This window comes from Colossoma macropomum, unplaced genomic scaffold (assembly GCF_904425465.1).
Source record: "Colossoma macropomum unplaced genomic scaffold, Colossoma_macropomum, whole genome shotgun sequence".
NCBI classification, from domain to species: Eukaryota; Metazoa; Chordata; class Actinopteri; order Characiformes; family Serrasalmidae; genus Colossoma; species Colossoma macropomum.
In genome coordinates, this window is record NW_023494807.1 from 6,858,970 (window position 1) to 6,884,363 (window position 25,394).

The window sequence follows — 25,394 nt, forward strand, 5'->3', positions numbered from 1 at the left end:
CCACTTTTAGCCCCCTTTTACCCCTTTTACCCTGTTCTTCAGGGTGAGGATCTCCTACAGGACCACCACAGAGCAGGTATTGTTTGAGTGGTGGTCTTTCTCAGTACTGCAGTGACACTGACGTGGTGGTGGTGTGTTATTGTGTGTTGCGCTGTACGTATGGATCAGACACAGTAGTGCTGCTGGAGCCTTTAAACACTGTCTGCTCACTGTCCATTCTATTAGACACCTGTCTGGTCCACCTTGTAGATGTAAAGTCAGAGACGATAGCTCATCTGTTGCTGCAGTTTGTGTTGGTCATCCTCTAGTCCTTCATCAGCGGTGACAAAACGCTGCCCACAGGACGCTGTTGGCAGGATACTTTTGGTTGGTGGACTATTCTCAGTCCAGCAGTGACACTGAAGTGTTTAAAAACTCCAGCAGCACTGATGCGTCTGATGCGTGTGTGTTGCACTTGTACCAGTGCAACACACACTAACACACCACCACCACATCAGTGTCACTGTAGTGAGAATGATCCACCACCCAAATAATACCTGCTTAGTGGTGGTCCTGACCATTGAAAAACAGGTAAAAAAAAAAGGGCTAATAAAGTCTGCAGAGAAACAAATGGAAAAACTTCCACTTTATTTGTTTTCTATTGAAATATTTTCCTATCAGGACAATTAAAATGGTAAAAATCTCCATTCTCAGTTTTCACAATCACTCTGAACTCTGGTTAGACAGCCCTTCCACACTAAGCATTCCACGAGTTCAACCGAGCCCCTCCTAACTCCCTCTTCCTCTTAATTATTTTTATTAGAGGAGGATATCTACAGTCTGACCAGCCAGAAGGAGAGGTCAGCTTTTCTACCGTGCTATCTTGTCTGCAGGATCTGTCTGATATGAGAACAAAACCCAAAGCTTTACATCCGTATACGCTGCACATCCATTGTTGGTGCTTCGTGTCCAGAGCTTTCAGTCCGAGCCTGCCGCGGCTCTATTATTGTCGTGCGGCCGGTGAGCGCAGGAAAAATAAACGGTGGCCGATTGCTGAGTGGAAATTTCATTAAGACACAAAAACGTTCACTTAGCGCGCCGCTAACTGGCCTCAGCTGTGGAAATAGCAGTGGGGCCACATGACGCCCACTCGGCCAGCTGTGCCGTCCAACGGCCGCTATTTTTACGCAGATTTCCCCCGGTCCACTCCTCCCCCATTTTTATTTAAACATGCCGGAGACGGCGGATGTGGTCGGTGGCATGAAAAGGCAGAATGAGAATGGCCTGCTGTAGCTCAGGCATATTTTAAAGTATTTTAGGTTGAAATAAAAGAGTTTGACACAATATGTAAAGTCTCAAAACATACCATTCACTTCCCAGTCCATGTAGTCCATAAATGAAACTAAGCTAAATTCACTGTTTTTTTGATGTAACAAAAAACAATACATTTACATACGCTATTTATACAAAGCATCCAAACACCTAATCTAATAAGTGAATTCAGCCACTTTAAGGTGTTCAATTGCACACATACAGCTTGTACAATCTCCTGCTAAAAGGATGGAACGCATTGGAGAAGCCCAATGTCAAGTGTCTGCTAGAGGGGTTTATACAACAGATATCTCCAATGGCCAATCTGATTGGATGAGAAGCATTCTCCACAACAACCGTATCATTCCGGGGAGCACTACTAGCTAGTTACTGTGTTTCTATTTAGGTATATATTACATAAACCAATGATACATTAGCTAAATTCTTTAGGATAATACTTGACCTGCAGCCCGTTTGGTCAGATTCTGAAGTCAGCAGGACTACATCAAATTTGGAACCTGTCATTGCCCCTAGGCAAACTTCATTCAGTCAGCAGCTGTGATGGTGCAAGAACTAAACAAAGCAGAAATAGCCAAACATGAATATAATGAAGGGCTATAAAATGCTTACAGAGCACATTCTGATTAACAAAGCAAATACTGAAAAAGCTGAGCTGAATCTAGTACCGTGACAATGTTGTCGCTCTATCCGTAACACAAAGAGTTACTACTTCTTTGGCCTAAGGAAGTGATATTAAGACATGTTTGATACAATGTTCAGGGCTCCTTTGCTTTACTTCATTCTGCAAAACCGTTGTACATAAGCAACAGAGCACTCAAGGCCGTGTGCTGCCACCCATAACAAACAATGGCTGTGATTTGGTCCCAGGCGCAAGCCGAAGGCATTAATAAAGCCCCCCAACAGCTCATCCCAATATCTTTTGCCTGACCCACAAGCACTAACGACAGCCACGAGAGAGGGCAGGAAGGCAGTACCCAAGCCTCGCACATCAACAAATACTGCTAGTGACAACGGGAGGAGGACGTCAGCCGCGAGAAAGGGCAGGAGGACCATGACAGCCACGAGAGGCACAAAGACTTTGCCTCCCGCTCAATCACGACGGCCAAGTTGCGGAGTGGGGGCGGTGGCGGGGAAGCAGAGCAACAAGCTCTCTTTCCCTCTCAGCTCAGGAGCTCATACTGCCCTTAATGAGAGGCGACTGAAGCTGATCTGGCATCAGCAGCGTAAGCGCCTTTTAAAGAGCAGAGAGAGAACAGAGAGAGGGTGAGAGGAGAGGGACCAGCAGCAGCAACAACAGACTGAAGAGCAGAAAAGCTCAGGTTTGAGAAAAAGACTGAAAAGTCTAGTAGCCCCAGAGAGGTGGCCAGTTTTAATTTATTGCAATTTTGTTTGTGTTTTGTGTCTGGAAAATAAAATGGCTGCTGCAACCCTCATTCCTGCCCCCAGCATCCTTCCTTCACATGGGGTAGCATATGGCATGCTACATTTTTATATAAAACTACACTAATTTTGAACAGAGATGGCATGTGGAAAACAATTTTAGTGCATCTGCAGACAATGATTTGTGGCTGAATGAACACTTTTTGTTTAAGTCATTGGACCTTTAAGTGATACTGATGTGGATAAAACATGGAGCACATTTTTTAATTGATTGCAACAGCCATGAAGAACAGGCCTACTGGACATCGCAATGAGAGCAACCCAACAGCAACACCGGCATCCCCATCCTCATCGGCACAAGAAAGATGGCCTGGCTTCGTACTGGCAAGATTTGCATCCAAGTCAATTGGTATTTTTATAGTGTATATTAATTGTTTGTGATGATAGGCTGACTTTCGTCACGGTTTCGCCTTTTCTTTCTGACCTGTAACACTCCACCTGACGGGCGGAGGAGACGGTGATGAAGGAGTCAGTGCGTGCACAGTAACACAGTGGTCCAGGCAACAGGAAGCCCGGCAGGAAGCGGCCAAAAGCATAGCTTTCCTGCTCGAAGAACATCAGCATGCCGTCCATAGACTGGATACAGATGAAGTGGTGACCTGAGCAAAGACAACATAGCAGAGGAAAAATCTGACTGAGAAACACAATGATAACAAATAGCAGTGAAACCACAACTATCCAGACAAACACAATTATCACCAAGAGAAATACACTGGCAAGCTCAGCTATGTGGAACGAGTCCGATTAGCTCATGTTAGATGGAAAGAGGACTGTTGTTTCACGCTAAGTGGACTTGGCTGGTGTTGTGTTGTTCGATGCCAGGCATTTCTGATGACTTCCTGAAGCTGATGCTGACGTGTGTACTGCGCTCTGTTTGGGTGGACAGTAGGGCTGCATAATAAATCAGATTTTTATTGTTATCTCAATTCATGTTTCTGTTATACGAGCCCTGTTAGAAGCCCAACAAGTGCTTCCCTGGCTAGGCTTGACCACTGCTCTCCCACCTAGAGACAAGTAACTTTACCATTCAGCTAAACGGCCTACGTACAGGTCAAAAACTGCTTTATTGCAAACTACTGGGCTATAAAATATGCTGCAAAAACGTGATTATCTTCACACTCAGAGCTGTGTGTAAAATGTGTAAACCATGGTGGCAACAAACATTAGGCCAACAAAGAATTTTATAAAGAATTAGATATCTATTTACTCATGTTGGTAGGCTTATAGAGAGAATGAAAACATGCTTATGTATTATTTTTTCTATAATTATCTAGAAAAAGTATGTTTACTCGTATTTGCAGCCGATATACACCAATCAGGCATAACATTATGACCACCTACTTGTTTCTACACTCCTTGTCCATTTTATCAGCTCCACTTACTATATACTTTGTAGTACAATTACAGACTGTAGTCCATCTGTTTCTCTGCATACTCTGTTTGCCCCCTTTTACCCTGTTCTTCAGTGGTCAGGACCCCCATGGACCCTCACAGAGCAGGTACTATTTGGGTGGTGGATCATTCTCAGCACTGCAGTAACACTGATGTGGTGGTGGTGTGTTAGTGTGTGTTGTGCTGGTCTGAGTGGATCAGACACAGCAGTGCTGCTGGAGTTTTTAAACACTGTCCACTCACTGTCCACTCTATTAGACACTCCTACCTTGTCAGTCCACCTTGTAGATGTAAAGTCAGAGACGATAGCTCATCTGCTGCTGCACAGTTTGTGTTGGTCATCCTCTAGTCCTTCATCAGTGGTTACAGGGCGCTGCCCACAGGACGCTGTTGGCTGGATATTTTTGGTTGGTGGACTATTCTCAGTCCAGCAGTGACACTGAGTTGTTTAAAAACTCCAGCAGCGCTGCTGTGTCCGATCCACTCGTACCAGCACAACACACACACACCACCATGTCAGTGTTACTGCAGTGCTGAGAATGATCCACCACCCAAATAGTACCTGCTCTGTGAGGGTCCATGGGGGTCCTAACAACTGAAGAACTCTCACATAATGAAAGGCGTATCTTGGTATTTTTTGCTATTTGGTTAAAAGGAAGGGTTAGGTGGATCTCTGCTTGCACTGAAAAAAAGGCATACTATTTTAATCATAAGTTATCGCTTCTTAATTATCATCATAACCAACAGCCTTAGCGAACATCCCCAGCTCTAGTGGTACAGTGTGTTCCCACCGTTCTAGAGCGCATGGTGCTCACTTTATGACTCAGAAAATGAGGGCAGCTCTATGCCATAAAGCGCAGTGCTGTAAAACACAACGGCTGCTGCATGCGAGAGCAGTAATTAGGCCTCTATACACTGTTAAAAATCACACACTCGTTCTTGAGGGGTCAGCGAGAACCACCAACAGAGCCAGACACACACTCCTCTCACACACAGCCCACATATGGGCAGCTAATGAGTGTGAGAGGGACAGCGAAAGTAGGTGAGAGTGAGTGTTAATGATTTTTGGAATGTTCAGTTCAGAGTAATGGCTTTTAATGCAGTCTAAGTAGTATAATAGCATGGCTTTGGCCAGACGCAGTTTGGGTCAGCACCAGGCCACCCAGCAGACTCAATGGCCCATACAGTACAGTCCTTTCAGAACCGTCTTTTTCCCAATTCCTGGATTTCCCTCTGCTCAGGGGACCTCATTAATATCACCATATAGATGATTAATTAGGTCATTTGTGAAGATTGCTTCCCAAATGTTTCCACCCTCTCAAACGGCTCTGGAGTGAGACTTAGCAATACCCCCTCACAGAAGCCAAAGCCGAAAAAGACATTTAGTACCCCGAGCGCGCTGTATGGACATGCTGCGCCTCACGGTTTAAACAGAGTGATTTAAAGACAACCTCTGCTGCCATCTTGTGGTCAATGATTATAGTGACCACAGCAGAGAAATACAGTATAAGACCAAGATCCTCTTAAGCATTAGAGGAGTGACCCTCGCTATATTTATAGGAGGTTTATTTTAATCCACTCGCTTTATCCTGTCCGTGGAGGATGAAAGGTTTGCGCACAATCTAGCGGGCAGTAAATGACTCCATTTTGCACTTTGTCTCTGTAAGTAGTGTCACTCTGTTGATGGAGTATTTCCTCCACTTGTCTGACGTGAAAAAAATGTATTTAAAAATACCATGTGCCCTTTACTTTGTGTGAAAGTTTCATATCGACTGGATCAACAGAAATGGCCCAGAATTACTTGGAACAAATGTACATTACATAAACCTCATTTCCCAAAAAAGTTGGGACAGTATGTGAAACGCTAATATAAACTGAAAGCAATGTAATTCCATTAGTAAATTGTGTCTCACCTGTATTTCTTTGTAAATATACTTATGCCAAATACGATGTCTGCAAACATGTTTTAAAAATTTGGGACAGGACCCTGTTTACCAATGTGTTATCTCACCTTTCCTTTCAACAACACTTTATGTATTTATTTGAGGACTGAAGACACCAATTGAACCACTTTTGAAAGCAGAATTTTTTGCCTTTTTTCCATTATACAAGTCTTCAGCTGTGCAACTGTACAGGGCCTTTGTTGTCATATTTTGCGCTTCACATGTTTTCAGTGGGAAACACCACTAATCTGCACTTTCTGCTTATGCAGCCATGCTACTGTAACATGTGCAGAAAGTGGCTTCTCCGTAAAAATGTTGTCTAGAGGTCGGCATACGTAGCTCTAAAATCTGTGTCTATCTTTCAGTTTTAATGTTTCAAAAATGCAGTTACCCATGTCCTGAGCACTAATATTCCCCCATACCATGACAGAACCTGGCTTTTGAATTTTATACTGGTAACAGTCTGGATGGTCCTTTACTTCTTTGGCCAGAGAACACACCGTCTATCATTTCCATAAACAATCTGGAAGGTTGACTAGTCAGACCGCATTACACGTTTCCAGTCTGTATCAGTTCATTTCATTTTAGCTCAAGCTCAGAGAAGTCGGTGCGCATTTGTGGGGGCATCTACAATGGTGCTTATTAAAAACAACTTGTCAAAGTATTCCCGAGCCCATATGATGATATCCATCACAGAAGCATGCTGTTATTTTATGCACTGAGGTTTGCAGTTAAAACATAATTTCATTCTGTTATAAAGTTACGATTTTGGAGATCTTGTTATAACAGTGATGATTAAAAATCCTGTTTTCTAAATATCATTATGAGTTTTCACATATTCAATCAATATAAACAGAATACAGTGATAAAACACTATCATTAAACAGGCTTTGTCAATGGTGTATGTAAAAAAAATGCACTGCAAAATTTACAGATTTTTTAGCAGAAGCATGCAGAAAGAGTATCAACCAGTATCAAGTCACATGACTAAAATCTTACCAGTGACCCCTCCAAAAGGGCCGTATGTCATGTTGCAGGCTGTCCTCTGCAGGTTGTGTTCGTAGACCAGTCTGAGCTGGTACTGGTCCCCATGTTCAACATTTCCAGCAGTGCCTGAAAACGGCAGAGCCCAATATTACTACATTAAGTAGAGAGCTGTGTACTGTCTGAAAAGGCACAATCAACCTACAAGAGCTTCAAGTATTTTTAAAAGGGCTTTTGTGCTGTTAAAGAGTGAAGATGAGGTGGAAAACAAGATTTAATTAGCTAAATCTGGGCCAGAAAAAAGAACAGGGTATGTGCAAAGGCAAGAAGCAGATGTTTAACAGTGAGGGCAGTAACCTGAGACAGCATAGACAGAGAGCTTTCTGGGATGCAGCACCGCCAAGTGAAGCAGCTCTGAGCACCTGGAGGAACACAGATAACACAGAGGGCAATCAAATCACCTTTTGAATGAATCAACTAATCTCATTCAATTTCAGTGATATGTTCTTATAATGTGAAAATAAATGTGAATTAAAGTTTTTACATTTGTTTTCTTGGCAGACTAACGTAACAGTGTACACTCTTACTAATACAGCAATGGTGTTCATGCCTTGTCTAGAACCTTTTTGTTTTTCACTAGCCAATCTCCATGATAATGTATTCCAAGGACCATGTGTATCATTGTAGACTGTAGAGGAATGGTGTTATCATTTAATCAGTGTCGTAAAATAGAAAAAAAATATTTGAAACAGGGCATCAAAATTTAGAGCTGTATCACAACTTAGTTCCTCTAAGTGTCTCTTATTTGCCATCTTTTGTGGAAATCACTGACAATTGTGGAAACTGTAATTATACTATACTAATACTAAAACTATATTTATACTAGAAAAATGTATAATTGGAGCTTTTTTAAAATATCCAACAATTTATAAAAACATTAAAAATCCATTTGAATACTGATCTCAGAAAACTGCATTGAGCCTTAAAAACAGTGTATCATTATACCCACATTACAAGGCTTTTTTAAGTAAATAATGATTCAACAATCAAAATCACCAATGACTTTTTACATAATAGACATAGCAGCACAGTTATGGAGTGGGTGGAGGGCCCCCTCACTTAGAAGGCAGGCCCTTTCATATCTCTAACTGCTCAAAAAAACAAAACAATGCAATTTGTCTTTTCACAGGTTTAATAATGGACAAAAACAAACGAGCTGAATTCTTTCATCTTTGCGTCTTTTTTCTACCTTAAAGAAATGAAAGCAGTTACCAAAGCTCTCTTTAGAACACCACCGATTTTCAGGCCAGAGCAACATATACATTATCTTTTTAATTTGATTTGTGTCTTTGCTTTATTACTCTTAACTTTTATTCATTTCATAAAATAACTTTAATTCATTTTCACTTTTTGTTCATTAACAGTAACAGAAGAAACTCATCTCTACTTTCTTCTGTTAAATTTTAGCACCTGTCTGTAAAGCAATTTGAGCTGCCAGTATAAAAAGTGATCGGTAAACATTACTATTATGCATAAAACGTTACTATTAATATTCCATGGCTGCATGCAGTCATCTGTTGGCTCCCACCACAGTTTTATATCTATTTTGCAATAAAACACAGAATGATGCTTTTTTCTTAACGCCCACATATAACAGCATTATCCTATTAGGCTGTTTCTGCACATGGTGGAAAGTTAGCATGCGCAGATAGCAAGCAAACTAAGAAAGTTGTAGAAGTTGACCGTGATCATGAAAATTTCAGCACTGCAAAAAAGGACAAGAAAATCAACTTTTTGAACCAGATATCTAAGCCTGGGGCTGTAAAAGGTAGGCGTGTGGTTAACTAGCCTTGACCGCCATGGTATGCTGTCAGTTATTAACTAGGTAGTTAAATGTCAGTAATCATGTGTTCTGTTTAAAACCTCTGTTCATAGTAGCTACAGTAAAGCAAGTTAGCTGGTGACTGTCATCCTCACTGTAGTGATGATGTGCCAAGATACAGGTAAAAGTGATTCTTTTTACAAATAGGTTTCAGCAAAGATTCTTTCCCTGAGCAGCAAACGGATCAGGAATAACCAAAAACAGACTTTGACTTAAGAGAAATGCAAAAACACTTAGAGACAAACAAACAGCCAGGGATCGTGACCACAGAGTGTAATGCTGTGGGGAGAATGTGGAGAGCTGCCTGATGTTCCTTTGTAGACTTTATGTGTGTGTGTGTGTGTGTGTGTGTGTGTTTGCAAGACCATCAGAGCAACACACTCAGTGTCTTACCGTTCCGTCAACCACATGTCACACCAGTAAACTGAAAAGGACTAAAATAAAACAAAAGTATGGGGCCAAATGAGTGCACATCAAGAGGCTTGACAACTCCGACCAACAAATCTTCTAATTTTGACTTTATGTGAATAGCTATTCAGAATAACTCTGGCTTAAACACCCAGGCATTCTTGTGTGAAAGCAAAACTGTCCAACCTCAAAAGCATGTACAGATTTATCGCCGCTTTTTTACAATTTTCCCCGCATCTGGTTTTCCATTGATCTATTTGTTTCTACTTGTTTTACATAAGCTGGGTTATGTGAATGCATTACATCTAAAACTGATGTTAGAAAACATACTTTCTGAATGGTACGACAGAAAAAGCTCCCACCATTTCACAGGTTCATTGCTCTTAAAGGGGAATTTCACTATTTTTCCAAAGTTTCTTCATAATTCAAATGTTGTGATAAGTCATCCAGAGTGCTCTCATGTGAACTGTCCACTATAGAGGAACCTACCGACATGGATTTCAATACAGAAGTGGTGATAGGAACCAGGGGTCCATGAAAATGTAGCCATTTTATTTACTACCCAAAATCACCTACAGGGACCTACACATGTCTTCTGAGATTACATATGTAATGCTGATGATGATAAAATAGTGATAAATCTGAAAAAAAGATTCGTTGGATCCTGTTGTGACTTGTAATGTCCTGCATTGTAGCACTGTGGAACGAATGGCTTTTAAATGTTTTTAAAAATGTTTAGGCTAAACCCTGACATCAAAATTCTTGTAAACCAATGTCTGAAGCATCTCTTTAACATATTTATAACCATATATTCATTTAGTAATAACCTCTTGTGAAATAGGTTTTAGAGACTTACGAAAAATCTGGTTCCTATCGCCACTGAATCAGAGTCTCTAGAATGTAAAGCACCACTGTAAAGGATCAGTCTGTACATTTCTCTACCATGAACCACTTAACATCAAGTCACTCTGAATTACTTTGTTTACATCAACTGAACTATGCAGATTGTTTTTTGACAATGGTAGAATTCCACTTCAATACTCGACCCACTTTCAACAATACAATTCCTTTTTACGACTCTTTTACTAACGTCTTTAAAACACTTATTAAAGACATCAAACCTCACACAGCAGTAGTTCCTAACCCCATCCTCTGAGACTCTGTCACTTTTCACATACCTTAGCCAGGGAAGCATGTACTACATACTAGTGACTACCTGGTTCAGGTGTGTTGGAAGCTGGAATAAGAAGTTAAAGAAGCTAGTATAGTTATTTAATAGGGTGCCAAACTGAAATCTATTGCATTAAAGGGTTTTTTCCATCCGATACCACTGTGGCCGTGGCATGTTTCTGAGGACTGGTCAGTATTAAGGTCAAAAGGATTCTTAAGTCATGCAACTTACGAGACAAACTTGCCCACTTCCACCTGGATGATGGGGTCCCGCAGCTGCACCTCCAGCAGCTGGGCGTCTGCTACGGTCTGCTCGCCTGGTTTGCTTGCATGAGGAGCAAAAATCCGAAGCATACCCATGTAGCTGCCCACCACTACCTTATCTGCAACAAGAGACACAACCTTACAGTGTAGGTTTATGGTATGGAACATTTTGAGTGGTATTTGCATGTAAGACTACATGGAAAAAAAGACAAAATACAAACTGCCATCAGGGAGAAAAAGTACATTCACGTCTATTCAAACTCAAAATTATACAGAGAGACAGAGAGGTTTTTGGACATAAAGGAAAGCATCAGTATGTCATTTTTGCTTAGAGGGCCCTTATCCCACATTTTACTTATTTTTAATTTTCTCCTTGAAGTCTGCTCATGATATGTGTTATTTTATGCACTAAAAGCTGCCATAAATGAATTTTATATGAGTATTTTCAACTGCTCTTTATCCCTTAGAATTAAACAGGCCCTGTTCTGATTGGCTACCCGGTATTGAGCCTTGTTCAAAACACAGTCTTTAGGACTTCAAGGACAACAGATGGGTTAAACTTCTGCCAGCTGAACAGTGTATATATACACACACACACACACACATACACACATACATACATACATTACTTACAAAAGACAAGTATACAGGTTGGCTGGTTTACGACTTTTGGACAGTAAATAAAATGGTTATGTTTTGTTACAGATTTCACAACGACTTTGTTTACATTAACTGAATTATGTCAATTAAAATGCTGGAATTCCCCTTTTTCAACACTATAACTCTTACACTGTTTACTAACATCTATAAAACACTTCTTAAATACATCAAACCTCACACATATACACTTCTTAACAGTGTTTACAAACTCCATCAAACTGTTCTTAAAAGAGTTTTCCATGTTACTGGTCCTTTATTGTTTTATCGATGCAGGCTAACCAAAAATTCATTATTGTGCTATTCCTCCACAGCTTCACCCTGATATGACATGAACATGAACCAAACACATGCTGCACTTTGGCCTAGCATTCTTATATCGACATCCTTAAATCTGAGCCATACAGCTGCCTCCATAAACCTTTCAAATAATATAAATGATGTGTGAGCATGTTTCTATATTTCCACTGACCATAGCCACTGCCGCTATTGTCCACATCACTGACACACAAGCAGCCCTGGTCAAACTCCTCTCCTTCACCCAGTACTGCTGACCACCAGTCCCGTGCCTTGAACAGAGACATCTTGCAGCTGTATGAGAAAACAAAAAGATTGAGCACTGTTATAAATACAGTACACATCCAAAAGCTTGTAAAGATTGCCCATCAACATGTTTCTGAAATAAAGAGAATCCCTTTGATTAATTTGATTGAGTTTCACAGTTTCATGTCCTGTTTTGTACTTTCATTCATCAGTGTTCTCTCACTACAATACCCAGCATGCATTACGCAAAATTATGCAAAAGTTAGTTCGGGCCAGGCAAGCTGATTGGTTGAGGTGAAGCGTTCTTTTTTTCACACTGTATCACTTCACTGAGACAACGACTTTGACAGCTGTAGGAGACGCTCAAGCCATTTGAACGTTTTTACTTTATACTTAGCCACAAACAGAAAATGGATACTTTTAAGATCACATTTGACCAACAGCCGATTTGGTCAGACTCTGAAGATGAGACGACACTAAATTCCCAAACTGTCATCACCACTGAGCAGCTTTTCAATTGGCAGCTGTGACAGAAGAACAGCTAAACAACCTGGGATCAGCCAGAAATGAACAGAGTACCATTCGCCAAACTAAATGGGCTGTAAGATGCTTTACAGACTGGCTGGAACAAAACAAGGAGCTGGAGAACGAACTGCCGGCTGTGCAGCGAGTGAGCGGAGTTTGTTACTCTGACGTAGCAACAAGCTGCTTGTCAAGGAACTATAATTTGGCGGAAGGAATTGCTAACATATTAAATGCCGCGTTCACGGTCCAATCCATTTATTAGCCGTCTGGCTTTGATCTACATTAGAAAAAAAAATTTAAATAGTCCAACCTTAAGCATCTGCCCCAAAGCACCCCTCCAAAGCTTTTCTAAAGTTCCTCCCACCATCTATTCTCACTGGGCCAGACATGATCTCATACCGAGAATGCACATCTGGGGACGACTTGTTAAACATTTGGTGCTGTACTTTAGTGAAATCTGCCCTAAAACCCACCCACAAACTCCTCTAGTCTGGAGTACAATAGACAACACAAGCAAAACAAGCTGGCCAGCAAAACACTATAGTTTTTAAAAAAAAATGAGAAACGTTGCTCAATTTAGTTTTATCAGAGTGTGCGCTGCGAACGGCTAAGGCTACAATCAGCCACTACACGTCTACATGCTTCATGGGAGTTTTAGGGACACTGGACAATGCTGATAAGCTTACCATTGCCCCTACTTTGAGCTCCACCTTCGAAAATTCTTACTGCCTTTTTGTTTAGAAATTTCACATTGTTACCATCCTAAAAAGTCAAGCGATGTCAAGATGTCCACAATATGTGCAGAAACAGGGGTGACTAATGCAACAGTATTTGTCATTACTGTAATAAATTCCAGCACATTACGTCAAAATATGCTTGCCCTGGGAGACTACCCACCTTCAAGATACATCACTGGCGGGTGATTTTCCTAGACCCCCACAACTACTGCAAATCCCAATGAAGGAGTCGATGGTTACGTTTTTTAGTATGGCCAAAATGCCCCTTTAAGTGTTTTCTTGGATTCGTTCTGCTATCACGTTGTAAACACTGACTTTTAATTTAATTGTAAGTGAAATGTTTCATCATTTTACTTATATTTTAGGGTTTTTTTTACCTTGAGGTCCATTAATGACTAATAACAGTCAGAACTGACTTTTGCATGACCGTTTTCCAGCCTCTCTTTAACCCTCATAATTAAACCGACTGTTTTGGTTACTGTGCCTTTAAGATTTTAATTTACGTAAATAACATAAAATATGTAAATGAGACCAGAGGTTGATTTAAAGGACACACACTTTTTTTTGAAATTCTTAATTAGATTTCGTATGTTAATGACCTCTACTCCCACTGGTTGTCTAAAGAGAGGGGGTGGATTAGGAGGTGTAGACACTGAGCAGAGGCCAAGAGTGGCTGCAGCAGAGCACAGTTTAGTAATATTATACATGTTTGGCTTTTTTGCAAGAGACTTTCAGTGTTATGTTAGCTATTGGTCAGGTATGTTCACTGGCTCTCTGGCTTGAACACAGACGTTTGAAGCTCATAGCAATCAAGTGACATACTCTTCTCTTTAGATGTTGCAGTGTGGATGTTGACTCCCTCAGTAAAGACTCAAACTTAAAGCCTGTCTGTGAACATTACTAAAGGCTAAATTGCTCGGCACGTTATCTAACTGCCCAGCTGGTCAGCTTACTGTAGGGTGGACAGAGAGCCTGTGAATATCGACGACAGTGTCTGCTGAAACAGTCACTAAAACAGAAATTTAAATATTAGCAATAAGTGACATCACTCTTATACACCGTCCTGTCCATCGACATCTAGATGTGAAACGTCAGCTACGGCAGAAAAAGTCTGAAGGCCAGGTGAATGGGTGTGTTTATCCGAATGGGCCGGGCGTTTTGCTCAACACTGAGCAACAAATCCTAACAGGCCATAGAATCATATGTACTCTGTTACTGCAACAATAGAGACACACATTTTTCCTTGGACAGTGACGATCTGCAGTTTTAGGCTTAGTCCAAGTCATTGACCTCAAGACCTCACTTTAAAGCCATACTAACATGCTGCCTTCCAGAGCATCCCAGGACCATCAGTGATCTGAAGCAAGCCCCAGTGTGCTACTGACTGGACTCTTGGCTCACACTGACCAAGCAGATGCATCACATGACCATGGATTTCATTAGTAGCCAAGCGGCTTTCCTAATTGCTGACTGCTGAGCAGGTGGAAGAGACAGCTAATCCAGCGGGCCCACAGCAGGGAAAGAGAGATAGATGGCAGGAGAGAGAGAGAGAGAGAGAGAGAGAGAGAGAGAGAGAGAGAGAGAGAGAGAGAGAGAATGCAGCTATTGGTGAGAAGGCTAAGACACAGTGCAATGAATAGATTGAAATTCTAATGTCAGCTCTGCCATTGAAGGGTCTACAGGACAACATAGTGGCATGAAGAAGAACCTAAAAGCATAATTTGACACAGTGTGATGTAATTTATTACAGTAACAATAAATACGGTCATATTGGTCACCCCCACTTCTACATATATCAGAGACATCATCAGTAACGCTGACCAACTGTTTGTTTCAATTAAAACAGCATGACTTGTCCTGTTTAAAGGGATTTAGTGCAGCATAACATGCAAAATGTTGAATATAAATCATTGTACAGGCTGTGTTTCATAGTCTCTTTGTTTTTAAATGTGGTATTTAAATGATGCATTGTCTGTTGTAACTTATCAAACCTCACAAAGCATCACAACATTATTGCCCTATCACTCACCCCTAGCTTATACTTGGCATACCTAAAGGGGAACTCCACTGATTTTTCCAAAATACTACACAAGTAAACAAAGTCATTCAGAGCGGTTTGGTGTGAAATGCTCCATTCCAGAGAAACTTTCCAAGTCAAAATTGTTCACAGTGGTGGTGATGGGAACCAGACGTCTGAAGAGTTTAATGCCACTGAAATCTCCCTCACAGAACATTATTACACGAAAATGGTTCGACATACATCTCTAATGTCCGACACATTGTCTTATGATAGTTTTGTGATAATGTTTTGGCTTAAAATGCATTTTAATCCATTTATTTTGATGTGTTAATGGCAGAGAGGTACAAAATAGTCCCCAAAGAAAAATCACTTTTTCAGATTTACCACTATTTTACCATCATCAACATTACACATACACACTGAGAAGACTTGTGTAGGTTAACTGGTGGTTTTGGATAATAAACAAAATGACTTTATTTGTGTTTTAGACACGGCAACCCCCCTGGTTCTTATCATCACCACTGCAGGGAAATCAGAGCCTGTAAGTTTCCCAAAAATGAACTATTTCACATCAGACCACTCTGAATGACTCTGTTTACATCTCAAAGACCACATTATTCAGAGATTTTGAAAAACTGGCGGAGTTCCCCTTTGATATCCACACAATATAATCCCTACTATCCTAGCACTTTGTTTTATTAACATTTACAAAATTCTCCAGGGTATGTTTTATAACGACTGTCATAAAAATCCAGCTCCTCACCTGTTGAACGGTTTAACTCTAACTCAAGTGAAAGGCAACGTTAGCCAGTTATGCAGTGATGCAGGTTAAGTGTGTGAAGATGGACGGATTAGCAAGTTTAGCCAAAAGCAAGCAAACAATACCAACATTCATTCTGCAGCTAAACTTGAGGAAGAAAACCCGCTACTCTCTGGAAAAAAAACTGTTAATGGGGTTTACAGGGTCGCTCCTGGGTGCACAGCTAAAATACGAAGAGGAACGTTTGGTGGGCGATAACAACGTTAAGCATCTTAAGTAAGTTACTCTAATTAGCTAGCGTTAGTTAGCTCGGTGAGCTAGGTTAGCTCAGTGCCAGAGGAGGCGAACCTAGTAACGCTAACCTGCTTCAGGCTCATTTTCAATGAGGGTGTTCGTCCAAAGCTGCTACTTTCTTGGTCGGTATTGCGCAATGATAAGAAAATATCGCGGTCTACCTTCACTTTGTGCTCGGAGAAGATGTCCTGAAGCTCTTAACAGTTATTCAGAGGTTCACATCTCCAGCCTGCATTACTGGCGTCCGCTCACAGCGCTGTTGTCATGGCACTGACACTAACGGTAAGTGAGGAGCCGTAGGAGACATACCGGCCAAAATAAAAGTCCCAGCAAAGCTACCTCTAATCGTGTAAACGCCTTAATGAAAATTTTCTAAACTTCTGAAAAATTCAATATTTAAGATTTTAGAAAAATTACACATACATACATGTATGCAGTTCCAGTCAAAAGTTTGGAGGCACCTTCTTATTCAGTGATTTTTCTTTATTTTTGTTAGTTTCTTCATTGTAGGTTAATATTGAGGGACATCGAAAGCATGAAGGAACACGTGGAATTATGTAAACAAAAAAGTGTTAAACACACCAGAATATGTTTTATACTTTAGATTCTTCAAAGTAGCCTCCTATGGCTTTGGTGACAGCTTTGCACACTCTTGGTATTCTCTGAATCAGCTTCATGAGGTAGTCACCTGGAATGGTTTTCAGTTAACAGGTGTGCCTTGTCAAAAGTAAATTTGTGGAATTGCTTGCCTTCTTAATGTGTTTGAGACCATCAGTTTTGTTGTGCAGAGGTAGGGTTGGTACACAGTTCTATACAGTGAATAGCCCTATTCGACTACTTTTTTTAATCCATATTATGGCAAGGACCACTCAACTAGGTAAAGAGAAATGACAGTCCATCATTACTTTAAGATCATGAAGGTCAGTCAATCCGGAAAAGTTAATGTATCCTCAAACGCTATGATGAAACTGGCTCTCATGAGGACCGCCCCAAGAAAGCCTATGAATGCTTCAGAGGAGACTGTGGAAATCCAGCCTTTATGGTCAAATTGTAGCAAAGAAGCCACTATTGAGGACAAGAAGAGAGTTGTCTGATGAGTTGAAATTTTACATTTTGGTTCCAGCCGCCATGTTTTTGTGAGACTCAGAAAAGGTGAATGGAGCGTTTCTACTTGTGTGGTTCCCAGTGTGAAGCATAGAGAAGGAGGTGTGATGGTGTGGGGGTGCTTTGCTGGTGACATTGTTGGTGATTTATTCAAAATTCAAGAAACACTTAACTAGCATGGCTACCACAGCATTCTGCAGTGCCATCCCATCTGGACTGCGCTTAGTGGGACCATAATTTGTTTTTCAACAGGACAATGACCCCAAACACACCTCCAGGCTATGTAAAGGGTATTTGACTAAGGAGGAGAGTGATGGAGTGCTGAGTCAGATGACCTGGCCTCCACAATCACCCGACCTAAACCCAAATGAGATGGTTTGGGATGAATTAGACTGCAGAGTGAAGGAAAAGCAGATATTAAATGTGCCTTGTATTATATTCTATGTGTTCTATACTATGCACACTAATCAAGTACTTTATTAGGAACACTACACTAATACTAGTTCTTTGTGGCAGGGATTCCACAAAATATTGGAAACATTCCTTTGAGATTCTGGTCCATGTTTGCACCTTACAGTTTAATTTTTCAGGTGCGCTTTCATGCTGTAAATCTGCTGTTCTACCACATCCCAAAGGTGCTCTATTGGATTCAGATCTGGTGACAGGGAAGGATACAATGAACTCACTGTCATGTTCATGAAACCAGTTTGAGACGACTTTTGCTTTGTGACATAGTGCATTGTCCTGCTGGAAGTAGCCATTACAAAATGGCTAAACTGTGGCCCTGAAGGAAAACACTTGGTCAGCAACAATACTCAAATAGGCTGTGGATATTTCATGATATTAACAGACAGTGTGACAAACAAAACATTCCCCACACCATTACACCACCTCCACCAGCCTGGATTGTTGACACAGGACACATGGATTCATACTCTTGGCGCTAAATTTGGACCCTACCATCTGTGTGCTTTGGCAGAAATTGAGATTCAGCAGATGAGGCTACGTTGTTCCGATCTTCAACTGTCCAATTTTGGTGAGCCTGTGCCCACTGTAGCCTCAGCTTTATGTTCTTGACTGAAATATATTCCTGGATATGAACAAAATTACAATATTTGAAAATAATAATAAATAAACTGTAACCACTACCCTGCAGTGAACAATTAATCTTACTTAATGTTAGTAGATGTGATGCAATACAGTGCCATACAGTGACTGCAGTGGTCAAGTCACAAATTCATCATTCAAGCAAAAGACAAACAGCTGCTTATTGCTCTTTAATTATTAGCAATTTAGGCAATAAAGAAAATTCAATTTCAAGATGCTGCATCACAGAATGAGCAATAAGCATTAGAAATTTCAGCATTTGAATCGTAAAGTAAATTTTCAGTTTACATTTACTACAGTCATTTAGGCTAAAATCTGTATACTGGCTAAAAGCTACATTTAGGCTAAAATCTGTTCACCAGCTCAGAATTTAGTTTTTCATTTCATCTAACAGACAACACTGGTTTCTGTCTGCTTCAGTAAAACCTCCGTAGAGAGTAAGTGACATGCCATATGACCTTCTTGCCAAATGATTCCAACTTGGCAACATTCTAGTAGCTTAAATTTTACTTCATGAAAACACTGCATATAAATTAACACATTTCTTTTTGAATAAGTATAGTTGTATGCAAAAGTTTAGGCACCCCTGGCCAAATTACATATGTTGTTGATTTTTGTGAAAAGAAGAAACAACATCCTCTACAGCAAATGTTAATTCACAGTTACTTAAATTAAAAAGTAGAAAAATAGTAATTATGGCATGTGCAAAAGTTTAAACGCCCTACTACGTCAGTACATAACATTCCCTTTTGGCAGATTCCACAGATCGCAAATGCTTTTTGTCGCCAGCTAGGAGACTTTCTGTTTTTGTTTTAAGAATTTTCACCCATTCTTTCTTTCAGAGAGCACAGAACACCACAGATTTTTAATGATATTCAAGTCAGGGGACTTTGAGGGTCATTCTAAAAGCTTCAGGTTGCATTTCTTGGAGTAGTTCATGGTGGATTTTGAGGTATATTTTGGATCACTGTCCTGCTGTAGAAGCCAGCCTCTTTTTAGCTTTTCAGTTTCTTGACTGACTGTCACATTTGCTTCCAGAATTTGCTGATATTTAATGGATCCATTTCTTCTATCTATCCATGCAATGTTTCCTGTGCTACTGGCTGCCAAACAACCCCAAAGCATAATAGATATACCCCCGTGCTTTGCAGTTGGCAAGGTGTTTCTTTCATCATATGCTGTTCCTGTTTTCTCCAAACATACATTTGGTCAAAGATTTCCAATTTTCCACAGCACTTGCTTACAAAATGCCTCTGACTTATATAATGTTGTTTTGCACAATTCAGACATTGACTTTTGCAGAAAAACGTAATTTTTTAAATAGTTTGCTGCAGAGGTTACGTTTACTTCCTTTCACTTTAAAAATCAACACAATGTGTGATGTGGCCCGGGGTTGTCCAAGTTTTTTGCAGACAACTCTATGCTAAGATTTTTTACACCTACTTATATGTTCCAACTCTGCACTAGAACCTTAAAATATACATCTAATAAAAAATACACTCTATGAACTTTGAGGAGATATGGGAAAAACATACGAAGACTAAACACTGCAAAAGGGCTGACAGCTCAAAAATGCAAAAGGAGGGCAGCTGACAGAGAGCAGGACACAGCGCTTAGAAAGAAAGAGACAGAGATCCACGCTGGGCGAGTGATGAAGGGCAGCCGTCAATCATCGTCACTGTCGCTTCCCGATTCACTCAGCTGCAGATCATTCCCTGAGGATAAAGCAAAAACAGCATTATGTACCACACAAAAAAGTTTTGTTGCAAATAAGATCAAGCTAGTTGGTCCTAATGTAGACCAATTAATTCACTTCAATGCAGATTTCATTGGTTCATTCATAATCAGCCACATTTACATTTTGAGAGCTACATTTCTTTAACCCTTAAAAACGCATAGCTTGAAACAAATTGTGAAATTCTGTCAGAGCTTTCAATCTATACCACATTTGTGCATTTATAATTTCTTGACAGCAAAACAAACAGAAAAAGTCAGAAGTGCAGACTCTAACCTGTCGATACAGAATGTAAATCACGTTGTATAACTCACTGTGTAATTAAATGTCACTGTGTAATTGCATTTGAACAGTAGAGCAAACCAACTCTCCACTTCTATAGCTTAGATCTGTTGATTTTTAGCTTGTGCAGGTGTCACGTCTGACACTCACTGAGTGTGTTCATTAGCTGGTTGCTGCCCTGCGCTTTGTCCGTGCCGTTGGCCAGAGGGTCTCGGCTGGGGGAGAGGTGGGTGTGGCCATGAGGATTATGGGTGTCCTGCTCTCCGTCGCTGCTGGAGCTGTCGTCCCCGCTGCCCGAACAGCTGCCCGAGTCTGAGGAGCTACTGCTGCCGCTGCTGCTCATCTGCTCTATAACCTCCACCTCTGCTCGCAGTTCTGAGAGAGAGAGTGGAAATGAGCTATTAAGAGCCTCATAATGGAGTCATTTTACCTAAGCTATAATTGTTCTCTTCTCCCCTCTAAAATGAGACAGACAAAGAAAGAAAAAAAGAAACAAACAAACAAATAAAGCAACAAAGAAAGAAAGAAAGACAGATACAGTGAGAGAAAAGAGAAGAGAGAGAAAGAAAAATATGAAGAGAGGAGAGAAAGAAATATGGAAAGAACAGAGAGAAAAAAAAGAAAAAAGAAAGAAAGGGAAAGAAAAGAGAAAGAAAAAGGGACAGAAGGAGTGAGAGGGAAATGGAAAAGAAAGAAAAATAAAAAGAGAAGCAAAGAGAAAAAGAAAGAAAAAGAGAAATATGAAGAAGACAGAAAAGAAAGAAAGAAAGAAAGAAAAATAAGGCAAGAAATAAACAGAGAGACAGAGAGAGAGATTAAATGGGTCTGAGCCAGCTGTCAAAACCATAATAATGAGTAATTTTAATCAAAGCCATGAATGCTTTTCTCTCTGAAATGGAGAGAAAAGAACGAGGGAGAAAGAAAAAAAAACAAAGAAAGAGAGAAGTGGGTGATGAACTGCTGTAGTGACCGTTACTGCATTGCAAAGTTGCCAAACAATCTTATGCAACTCATGATGAAATCAAGCCCTTCATGAGCTGAATGAACTGAATAACAATGGGAAACCGCTGCACCCTGGTGCCTTTGGGTTCTTCTGCCCAGTCTAAAGTACTGTTACTCTGATGCTGCTCTAGACAACTACCTAGTTCAACTCTATGAAACAAGCCAGTTCTGGTTTCAGGCTTTTTCCTTCACATACATAATATTTTTTACTGAAAATTCGTGAGATCCTGCTGATGAGGGTTCAAACCAGTATCCTCCCTTTCAATGATAAGATGCTCACAATATTTGAGCGCCAATAGTGCCCCCTTGTGGCTAACCTTCAGCCTTCTAAGATTATGAGCATGCGTATGTGACCAGCCAGGTCAATGTGGTGCTTCATATAAAGAAAAAAAGTAAAGCAGCTCCAAGAGAGTGGGAAATTACCTCTTTTGATGTCATCCAGCTGGGGCTCAGGGGAGGGGTTGTCTTTAGTGGGGGATGTTTTGGCCCCTGTGCTCGGCTTGGTAGGCGTGCGGAACTGTGAGGGAGGCTGAGTGGCTCTCACTGACTGTTGCTCTATCCGAGCCTGGATCTTACTGCTGCCCTCAGCTCTAGCACACCAACACAGGGGTTAGCATTTAGCCAAAACAGCTACACAGATTCAACTGACATAACCATCATCGCAAGCTTACAAACACCAGTTTAGCACTGTGCAAATTGCAGGCCTAAACCATCACACACAGTTGTATACAAAGGTTTGGGCATCCCTTGTCAAATGACATGTTTTTTTTAAGTGAAAATAAGTTAACACATCTTATAGAGGGAACACACTTTAATGTGCACAGTTCAATGCACAATTACTGCTTATTTTCTGGAAAAATTAAAACATGAAAGTGGTTTGTACAAAAGCTACGGCACATTTTTTATTTTATGTTCACTATGCTAGATTCAGTAAATAAACACAAATTGTGCACTAAGATTTGCAAAAAGTGTCAGTTTATTCTCTGTGGGGCATTTGCTAACTATAAAAATGGACAGAAAGATGCCATATAGCTAAAAACACTAAACACAGCCATCTTAAAGCATGAATATTGTCCATACTTTCATCCATCCAACCAAGTCATACAGTGTCAGAAACTTCATAAGCATGTCTATTTGAGATTACTTAACAATTTTACATGGTTTGAGGCTCAGCCTAATGCTAACTTGGTGGCCATAAGTTTCCCTTACTTGTTAGCTACATTAGCCTCGCAGCTCCAGTGCAAATCTAACACGGCAAACTTTTGGATTCTACATCCTGGGTTTTAACCACTTTTAATCCGATTTGATTTTAGTCTAAATCAGCACTTTAGGAGTGAAATCTAAATATGCAGTAATATAATTGCAATACCATAAAACTGTAATAGTAGTGGCATTTTCTGATTGTAGAGCCAACACCTAAAGTCCAAATAAGAGTGAAAGCAGCCATTTATTCTTCTCCAGGTGAGACTTCTCACCTCGTTTTCTTGACTTGAATGCTGCTGCTCAGCTTCTCCAGCATATATTCTCCAGTGTCATGATTGATGATCAGAACACAGTCTTTCTGATAGGGCCTTTTGTTGCCTTTGAATACTGTCATGGGAGGCGTGGAGCCCTTGTGATAAAATGCAGACGGAGGCACTGATTAAGGGCAAGGAAGGACAAGAAGTAAATGAATGTAGCTGTACAGACTGGAAGGAAAGGGGACCCTTACTGGTATGTGAGGCAACGTAATGGTGACCTCATCTCCTTTCCCCACCTGCAGCTCCCCTTCACAGGAGGTGTCGATGGATGCTGGTTTAAAATCATCTGGAAAAGCGAACAGATTGTGTTAAACACAGGTGAAAGAGAAGTCTGAACGTTTGGCAAGATGATGTGAAAAATCCCAAATTATATACAAGACTCACACAAAACAAGACGTATTGAGCTTCAAATACCCTTAAAGAGACTGATGTCTGTTGTGCAGTGTATAAACGGTATATTAATCTCAGGAAACTGGCTGGAAAACACTGTTATAGAGTAGATCATATATAACTTTAGTTGCTAATCATGATCAACTCTGATTCCTCCACTGAAGTGCTCCTGTAGGCTTGATCAAACCAACTGAAATAAATTAGGAGATTGTATGTAATTTAGATAACTTCACAAACTAGCTATTTTTGTTATTTTCTATACAACAATGATGCATTGAGGAAATAATTTTTACACACTACTAAAAGATATTTTAGATGTGTAACTCAATATCACAGGAATTTTGGAAATAGTAAGTTATTAATTGGAAACCATCTGCAGTAAATAGCTATTTAAACAAGATTCTTGTCAGGTTACCTGCCTTGAGATTTTCTACATATGAATAATTCTGCATGTTCATTTTATTATAACTTAATTCCCAATGCTATACATATTTGAGTCATTTTGGAATCACCTACAGTTCTGTTCGTCATTCTGAATACATATTTTATTTCTTCATTCTGATTTACAGCTTTCTGGTGCCTTAGTAATTATTATTTAATAATAATTATTTTATTATTAAATCATTATTTATTTTATATAGGTAACACACTTTCATGACAGCATCAACTCAAGGAGCTTTACAGAAAATAATCAAAAAATTAACTCATAAAACCATGTCTAAAGGGAAAAGTCTTAAGGTTCTTCTCAGAAAAAGATAAAGATCCAGGATTTCTTTGAACAGAACAAAATTAATTAATAAAAACATATTTTAAACAAGAAAAGTCTTAAGATTCCTCTGAAAAAAACTGTTGCATAGGATGAGCATGTTAAGAGTCGTAGCATTACAGAAGTCCAGAGATATAAGGTAATTGTTATTTTCTAGACTGTTATCTTGAGATCATGACTTAATTGTCTTGTGATCTGAAGAAACGAAAGTTTTCTCAATATCACAGCTTATTTTTCTCAAAATCAAGTTATCTTCAGAAAACAACATTTGTTATCTTGAGATCAGGACTTGTGCGTCTTGTGATCTCAAGATAACAAATGTTGTTTTCTCAAGATAACTTGATGATTTTGAGATCATGAGAAAAATAATATGTGAAAAACAGTCCAGAAAAGTATAATCACCTCATGGCCTCTCTGGACTTCTGTAAGCTAGTTATGTTATGGACTTCTCTGCAACTAGTTCAGGTTTTATATTACTGAAAAAATAAAAACACTGACTTTAAACTTTCAACCAGTGAGTCTGAACTTGTGAACAGTAACCAGTGAGCGTTAATATCTCTGTAAGCCAGTATAATATTATGAAAAAACTCTTTTGGCTGAACTATTAGACTCAAAAAGCTTCGATTCACTCGATTCACTCACATCTGATTGTGTGGAAGGAGGATTTGGGTCTCTTCTCAAAGCTCTCTCCGAGCTTTAAAACGTGCTCCTCTTTATCCAGGAGAGGATTAGAGCTCCCGTTCATGACTGCGACTGCCGCGTGCAATCTACATTTATAAAACGTTGCTTTATTAAAGTCACAATTCCGAGTTTAACGACTGAAATGTGATCAAAACACAAGAGACGAGCTATTGTTGACAAATAATGTACGATTTCTAAAGCTTCCGGGTGAATGATTTCCAAGCGGCCCAAATAAAAGTCCCCTACAAAGGGGGGAAACGCAAATACGATTTATTTATTATATATTTTCTAGCCTATTTTATGTCAGTTTTATGTATATATGTATATATATATATATATATATATATATATATGTATATATATATATATTTGTCGAAGCGTGCTTTAAAAAAATTCACATTAGCAAGATCAATCACTTTTGTCACCACCACATATGTAGTTTAAATGTGTCACTAACATTATATGTTTGTTGCTTTT

The 25,394-nt window shown here is 39.9% G+C and overlaps 2 protein-coding genes across 2 annotated transcripts in view; both read right to left on the reverse strand.

Moving 5' to 3' along the window:
• bbs9 (Bardet-Biedl syndrome 9) overlaps positions 1-16,504 on the reverse strand; it is a 230,088-nt gene extending 213,584 nt beyond the window's left edge. The window contains exons 1-6 of the mRNA XM_036556544.1: positions 16,399-16,504; positions 11,924-12,042; positions 10,763-10,913; positions 7,428-7,492; positions 7,086-7,199; positions 3,176-3,350 (exon numbers count right to left, since the gene is read on the reverse strand). Coding sequence (XP_036412437.1) covers positions 3,176-3,350; positions 7,086-7,199; positions 7,428-7,492; positions 10,763-10,913; positions 11,924-12,035 — 617 coding nt within the window. The 5' untranslated portion in view covers positions 12,036-12,042; positions 16,399-16,504. The remainder of the gene's footprint in view (positions 1-3,175; positions 3,351-7,085; positions 7,200-7,427; positions 7,493-10,762; positions 10,914-11,923; positions 12,043-16,398) is intronic.
• A 2,186-nt stretch (positions 16,505-18,690) lies between these two features.
• On the reverse strand, positions 18,691-25,131 carry eaf1 (ELL associated factor 1). The gene is made up of 6 exons (XM_036556584.1): positions 24,879-25,131; positions 23,272-23,366; positions 23,036-23,172; positions 21,984-22,150; positions 20,709-20,933; positions 18,691-20,256 (listed from the first exon to the last, which is right to left on the reverse strand). Exons 1-6 carry the CDS (start codon positions 24,979-24,981, stop codon positions 20,207-20,209), a joined length of 777 nt encoding a protein of 258 aa, XP_036412477.1. The 5' UTR covers positions 24,982-25,131; the 3' UTR covers positions 18,691-20,206.
• Between the last annotated feature and the right edge of the window lie 263 nt (positions 25,132-25,394).

Coding starts and splice junctions, on each gene's coding strand:
- eaf1 (XM_036556584.1), bottom strand. CDS start 24,981: ATGAACGGGAGCTCTAATCCTCTCCTGGATAAAGAGGAGCACGTTTTA. Junction 22,151..23,035: donor ATTCAAGTCAAGAAAACGAG/GTGAGAAGTCTC, acceptor TTGGTGTGCTAG/AGCTGAGGGCAGCAGTAAGA. Junction 20,257..20,708: donor CCAGCTAATGAACACACTCA/GTGAGTGTCAGA, acceptor CTTTATCCTCAG/GGAATGATCTGCAGCTGAGT.